This window comes from Salvelinus fontinalis, chromosome 40 (genome assembly GCF_029448725.1).
Source record: "Salvelinus fontinalis isolate EN_2023a chromosome 40, ASM2944872v1, whole genome shotgun sequence".
Taxonomy (NCBI): Eukaryota; Metazoa; Chordata; class Actinopteri; order Salmoniformes; family Salmonidae; genus Salvelinus; species Salvelinus fontinalis.
Window position 1 is genome coordinate 5,140,886 of NC_074704.1, and position 7,424 is coordinate 5,148,309.

At 42.0% G+C, this 7,424-nt stretch overlaps 1 protein-coding gene across 1 annotated transcript in view; it reads right to left on the reverse strand.

Annotated features, from left to right (window-relative positions):
- LOC129839883 (zinc finger protein 420-like) overlaps positions 1–5,785 on the reverse strand; it is a 148,959-nt gene extending 143,174 nt beyond the window's left edge. Inside the window, exon 1 of the mRNA XM_055907588.1 lies at positions 5,222–5,785. Within this exon, the coding sequence (XP_055763563.1) occupies positions 5,222–5,528 (307 nt within the window). The 5' untranslated portion in view covers positions 5,529–5,785. The remainder of the gene's footprint in view (positions 1–5,221) is intronic.
- Between the last annotated feature and the right edge of the window lie 1,639 nt (positions 5,786–7,424).

The following is a 7,424-nucleotide window of genomic DNA, read 5'->3' on the forward strand; positions in this document are numbered from 1 at the left end:
GCATTTATTAGGCCTACTGGATACATAGCCCAGACAGTATAGGATAGATATTACATTACAAAAGACGAAGAAGCAATACTCCAAGTCGCAGCTATGAGACAGTCTCAAAGAACGAGGAACAGAATGGACCAGTAGAGGAACAGAATGGAACTAGTGTCAGACATGACCAGTAGAGGAACAGAATGGAACTAGTGTCAGACATGACCAGTAGAGGAACAGAATGGAACTAGTGTCAGACATGACCAGTAGAGTAACAGAATGGAACTAGTGTCAGACATGACCAGTAGAGGAACAGAATGGAACTAGTGTCAGACATGACCAGTAGAGGAACAGAATGGAACTAGTGTCAGACATGACCAGTAGAGTAACAGAATGGAACTAGTGTCAGACATGACCAGTAGAGTAACAGAATGGAACTAGTGTCAGACATGACCAGTAGAGTAGTAGAATGGAACTAGTGTCAGACATGACCAGTAGAGTAGCAGAATGGAACTAGTGTCAGACATGACCAGTAGAGGAACAGAATGGAACTAGTGTCAGACATGACCAGTAGAGTAGTAGAATGGAACTAGTGTCAGACATGACCAGTAGAGTAGTAGAATGGAACTAGTGTCAGACATGACCAGTAGAGGAACAGAATGGAACTAGTGTCAGACATGACCAGTAGAGTAACAGAATGGAACTAGTGTCAGACATGACCAGTAGAGTAGTAGAACGGAACTAGTGTCAGACATGACCAGTAGAGTAGTAGAATGGAACTAGTGTCAGACATGACCAGTAGAGTAACAGAATGGAACTAGTGTCAGACATGACCAGTAGAGGAACAGAATGGAACTAGTGTCAGACATGACCAGTAGAGTAGTAGAATGGAACTAGTGTCAGACATGACCAGTAGAGTAGTAGAATGGAACTAGTGTCAGACATGACCAGTAGAGTAACAGAATGGAACTAGTGTCAGACATGACCAGTAGAGTAGTAGAATGGAACTAGCGTCAGACATGACCAGTAGTAGAATGGAACTAGTGTCAGACATGACCAGTAGAGTAACAGAATGGAACTAGTGTCAGACATGACCAGTAGAGTAACAGAATGGAACTAGTGTCAGACATGACCAGTAGAGGAACAGAATGGAACTAGTGTCAGACATGACCAGTAGAGTAACAGAATGGAACTAGTGTCAGACATGACCAGTAGAGTAGCAGAATGGAACTAGTGTCAGACATGACCAGTAGAGTAACAGAATGGAACTAGTGTCAGACATGACCAGTAGAGTAACAGAATGGAACTAGTGTCAGACATGACCAGTAGAGTAGTAGAATGGAACTAGTGTCAGACATGACCAGTAGAGTAACAGAATGGAACTAGTGTCAGACATGACCAGTAGAGTAGTAGAATGGAACTAGTGTCAGACATGACCAGTAGAGTAACAGAATGGAACTAGTGTCAGACATGACCAGTAGAGTAACAGAATGGAACTAGTGTCAGACATGACCAGTAGAGTAACAGAATGGAACTAGTGTCAGACATGACCAGTAGAGTAACAGAATGGAACTAGTGTCAGACATGACCAGTAGAGTAACAGAATGGAACTAGTGTCAGACATGACCAGTAGAGTAACAGAATGGAACTAGTGTCAGACATGACCAGTAGAGTAGTAGAATGGAACTAGTGTCAGACATGACCAGTAGAGTAACAGAATGGAACTAGTGTCAGACATGACCAGTAGAGTAACAGAATGGAACTAGTTCTGGATACAATCTGGCAAGTCTATTCCTGCAAATGTGTAGGCCATGAAATACTTTAAACTGTAGTAACCCGTGTCTACCTGAAGAAGTGTTTCTGGGGTATACTGTGAATCTGCAGGTACCTGAAGAAGTGTGTCTGGGGTATACTGTGAATCTGTTGGTACATGAGAAGTGTGTCTGGGGGATACTGTGAATCTGTTGGTACATTAGGAAGTGTGTCTGGGGTATACTGTGAATCTGTTGGTACCTGAAGAAGTGTGTCTGGGGTATACTGTGAATCTGTTGGTACATGAGAAGTGTGTCTGGGGTATACTGTGAATCTGTTGGTACATGAGAAGTGTGTCTGGGGTATACTGTGAATCTGTTGGTACATTAAGAAGTGTGTCTGGGGTATACTGTGAATCTGTTGGTACATTAAGAAGTGTGTCTGGTGTATACTGTGAATCTGTTGGTACATGAAGAAGTGTGTCTGGGGTATACTGTGAATCTGTTGGTACATTAAGAAGTGTGTCTGGGGTATACTGTGAATCTGTTGGTACCTGAAGAAGTGTGTCTGGGGTATACTGTGAATCTGTTGGTACATTAAGAAGTGTGTCTGGTGTATACTGTGAATCTGTTGGTACCTGAAGAAGTGTGTCTGGGGTATACTGTGAATCTGTTGGTACATTAGGAAGTGTGTCTGGGGTATACTGTGAATCTGCAGGTATCTGAAGAAGTGTGTCTGGGGTACACTGTGAATCTGTTGGTACCTGAAGAAGTGTGTCTGGGGTGTACTGTGCTCTCTAACTAGATGTTCAAAGGAGGTAAATATACTTTCATGGAAAAGGTATTTTCCACTCTTCAGTCCTTTCTGAAAACATAGCTGGAAGGCTGTGTCTATGAGGAAGGGCGTGAAGAGTGGGTTGGAAATAAAAGGCATGGATGAGATAGCTTGTCTGTGTCTGACGTGGATCCTAAACTGAGACCTGAGTGAACTTTTCACAATAGGGTTGGTTGAGTGGTATTGTTTACTCAATGGTAGGGGGACAGACTAAGGAGACGAGGGGTGGAAGGGGCACAGACTAAGGAGACCAGGGATGGAGGGGCACAGACTAAGGAGACCAGGGATGGTAGTGGAGCACAGACTAAGGAGACCAGGGATGGTAGTGGAGCACAGACTAAGGAGACCAGGGATGGTAGGGGCACAGACTAAGGAGACCAGGGATGGTGTTTGACATGAGTTATTTTCCATAAAGGAACACACCGGTCCTTCCTCCTCTATGAATGTTCCTAGGCCGTCATTGTCTGAAATATATATATATTTATTTTTTAATGTAAAAACCCAAAAGGTTATCTTGTGAATATTAGCAGTCCAGTAGTAATGGAGGACAAGGGTCCCCCTCTCCTTTCTGTCTCTCCAAAAAACACTTCACACAACCGTGGGACCTTTTTATTCCAAATTTAAGTTGATAGATAGTAGCTGTCTATTAAAAAATATATACTGGTTGTTGGATTCCTAATGTCTACTCAAAAGGTAGGAAGAAGTTTGGTCCAAATTGGATGTTGGACACTATATTTATAGAATATTATGTGAATCCTTATAAATCAAAAGGGCTAATCAATTAGCTTCATTTCCTCAGAGATCAGTTGCTGAAATGACATGGAATGCCTCAGCTGTTTTTCCTACGTCTGTAGCAGCAGTTGGAATTTCCAGTTATCCATCCCTGTGATTGGGTAGGGTAACTCCTACTCTTACAGGTTAGTAAAGAGGTCAGGTAATATGGGAGTTGGACTGTGCCTAAGAACAGCCCTTAGCCGTGGTATATTGGCCATATACCACAAACCCCCGGGGTGCCTTATTGCTATTATAAACAGGTTACCAAGGTAATTAGAGCAGTAAAAATAAATGTTTTGACAAACCTGTGGTATAGGGGCCTAATTGCTTAAATAAACGATATAAACTCCCCTACGTATTTACTCAGACAGGGAAGAGTGACTCTATACTCCAGAATTTTAGATATGAGATCAAATGCTTCATATGAGACAGCACAGAACGTCACCTTTTATTTGAGGGTATTTTCAGGGTATCTGTTCTACCATTTAGAAATAAAATGACTTAATGTATCTAGTCTCTCACATTTGAATGCATCATAAGTATTTGGCCAAAATTCACTTCTATGTGTATTGAAGTAGTCATAAGTTTAGTATTTGGTCTCACATTCCTACAACATAATAACTACATCAAGCTTGTGACTCTACAAACATGTTGGATGCATTTGCAGTTTGTTTTGGTTGCGTTTCAGATGATGTTGAACCCAACAGAAATGAACGGTAAATAATGTATCGTGTCATACGAGTCACACAAGAATAGAATATGTTTCTGAACACTTGTATATTAATGTGGATGCTAACACGATTAGGGATAATCATGAATGGATCATGGATAATAATGAGTGAGAAAGGTAGAGCCATACCCCTCATACCTCTAAAAAATGTGAACCTCCCCTGTTATTGGTCATTAAACGCTTCAGTGTCCTAATAAAAAGATAGGGGAGTGTAGCCGAGGGGAGAGGAGAAGGCGGAAACTTTTCAGTTCCTCGGCGTACACATCACAGACAAACTGAAATGGTCAGACAGTGTAGTGAAGAAGGTGCAACAGCGTCTCTTCAACCTCAGGAGGCCGAAGAAATAAAATGTCATTTCATTAACGTCTGCTAACCATGTGTATGTGACCAATAACACTTGATTTGGTACTTAAACGTTTTATATCTCCACTGTCCTCATGAACAGATAGGGGAGAGTAGCGGAGGGCTTGAAGGAATGGAACAACTCTAATTCAGTCTCCACTGTCCTAATGAACAGATAGGGGAGAGTAGCTTGAAGGAATGGAACAACTCTAATTCAGTCTCCACTGTCCTCATGAACAGATAGGGGAGAGTAGCTTGAAGGAATGGAACAACTCTAATTCAGTCTCCACTGTCCTTATGAACAGATAGGGGAGAGTAGCTGAGGGCTTGAAGGAATGGAACAACTCTAATTCAGTCTCCACTGTCCTAATGAACAGATAGGGGAGAGTAGCGGAGGGTTTGAACAAATGGAACAACTCTAATTCAGTCTCCACTGTCCTAATGAACAGATAGGGGAGAGTAGCTGAGGGCTTGAAGGAATGGAACAACTCTAATTCAGTCTCCACTGTCCTAATGAACAGATAGGGGAGAGTAGGGGAGGGTTTGAAGAAATGGAACAACTCTAATTCATAGACAGAGTTGTGGATGCAAGGACCGACCATGAGATCAAAATGATCGTTTTAAATACGTTTTGCGTCAAATACAGTGTTTGTTTACATTTGCATTGTTTACACGCAACGGAGCTTTACGAGCTTATATTTGGGGTTCTGGTGAGGAGCACATTTCAGTGCAATGCCCCTTTGGCTTTAAAACCACACATTAGTTCAACACCTGCAGAGTTTCTGGCTGTGTTTTTAAGACAGTACTCACTGGTGTTAATCAGATCTTCAGTCTCCTCTTCCTCTCCCTCTCCCTCTTCGTCTCTCCAAACGTCTTCCTCCTCCTCTTTTATTGAGATAGCCTCCTCTGCCACTCCAAAGGGTTCTTCCTCTTCTTTAAACGTGATACTGATAGCCTCCTCTTCCTCCTCTTTCATTCTGAAAGCATCTTCCTCTCCTTTTACGGAAACATCCTCCTCTTCCCCCTCTTCTTTCACGACAACGTTCAGCCACAGGCCCTCTTTCTCCGTCCAGCAGACCTCTTCTTTAGCAGGAGGAGAGTAGCTTGGATAGCTCATGGTGGGCTAGCTAGCATTGACGATTAGCTTAGCTTCCGTATAATCAACAAATGTGTAAATTGAGCAAACAAGTTACGCTTAAGTTAAATAGTAGATACGTAAAGAGGATTGTGTTAAAAACACCGAGATCAAAAATGGTCCAAAGAGCTTCAATGTTTTCGGTTGTATGTTGGATACCAGGCTACGGAGGTGGTTGAATGAGTCAGCATCCGTGTTGTTGAAACAGCTTCCGGTGTCGTGTGGTCCACTAGATATGACGTCACCATCTGAAGACGCATATCGCCGTCAGCTGACTGGAATGAGTAACGCAATTTAGAAAAATATTCACTACATTGTTTATTAAATTAAAGATGAGCAAATATGTTTTGTCTGACTTCTTACAGCCAATACTTTCGTCTATGCAGACCTGTAGCTACATGTGAATATGTACATTATGAATATATAATGGTAGAATAGTTCTGTGTCGCACAGTTGGTAAAGCATGGCGCACGCAACGCCAGGGTTGTTGGTTTGATATGAGTCTGCTTAATTAATAACATTTTAATAAATTAATACCTAGTTAAGGATTTAACTCCAATCCTGACAATATAATGTCAGTTGTCAGTTGTGGCTGCTTTGCCTGATGTATTGTTTTCTCTACCTTCTTCCTCTTTGTGCTGTTGTCTGTGGCCAATAATGTTTGTACAATGCTTTGTGCTTTTACCATGTTGTCATGTTGTGCTGCTGCCATGTTGTTGTCATGTTGTCATGTTGTTGTCATGTTGTGCTGCTACCATGTTGTTGTCATGTTGTTGTCATGTTGTGCTGCTACCATGTTGTTGTCATGTTGTGCTGCTACCATGTTGTTGCCATGTTGTTGTCATGTTGTTGTCATGTTGTGCTGCTACCATGTTGTTGTCATGTTGTGCTGCTACCATGTTGTTGTCATGTTGTGCTGCTACCATGTTGTTGTCATGTTGTGCTGCTACCATGTTGTTGTCATGTTGTGCTGCTACCATGTTGTTGTCATGTTGTGCTGCTACCATGTTGTTGTCATGTTGTTGTCATGTTGTGCTGCTACCATGTTGTTGTCATGTTGTGCTGCTACCATGTTGTTGTCATGTTGTTGTCATGTTGTTGTCATGTTGTGCTGCTACCATGTTGTTGTCATGTTGTGCTGCTACCATGTTGTCATGTTGTTGTCATGTTGTTGTCATGTTGTGCCTCTACCATGTTGTTGTCATGTTGTGCTGCACATTAAAAACACCATTATGTTGGACATTAAAAACCCCATCATGTTGGACATTAAAAACACCAGCATTATTCCCATGCATAATAGAGTGTGTTTTTTAACCTTTATTAAACTAGGCAAGTCAGTTAAGAACAAATTCTTATTTACAATGAAGGCCCACCAGAAGGCAAAAGCCCTCCTGCGGGGACGGGGACTAGGATTAAAAATGAATAAAAATATAGGATAAAACACACATCACGACAAGAGAGACACCACACTACATAAAGAGACCTAAGACAACAACATAGCAAGGCAGCAACACATGACAACACAACATGGCAGCAGCACAACATGGTAGCAGCACAAAACATGGTACAAACATTATTGGGCCGAGACAACAGCACAAAGGTAGAGACAGCAATACATCACACGAAGCAGCCTCAACTGTCAGTAAGAGTGTCCATGATTGAGTCTTTGAATGAAGATATAAAACTGTCCAGTTTTACTGTTTTCTGCAGCTCGTTCCAGTTGCTAGACATTGAATTGACGTCTGTGTCTCTGTTGAAGGTTGTGGGTCTTCTGGCAGGACAACAACCCTGAACTCAAATCAAATCTGGAGTGTTCTGTTCTGGAGTGTTCTGTTCTGGAGTGGCCAGCGAAGAGTCCTGGAGCCTCATGTATCAATA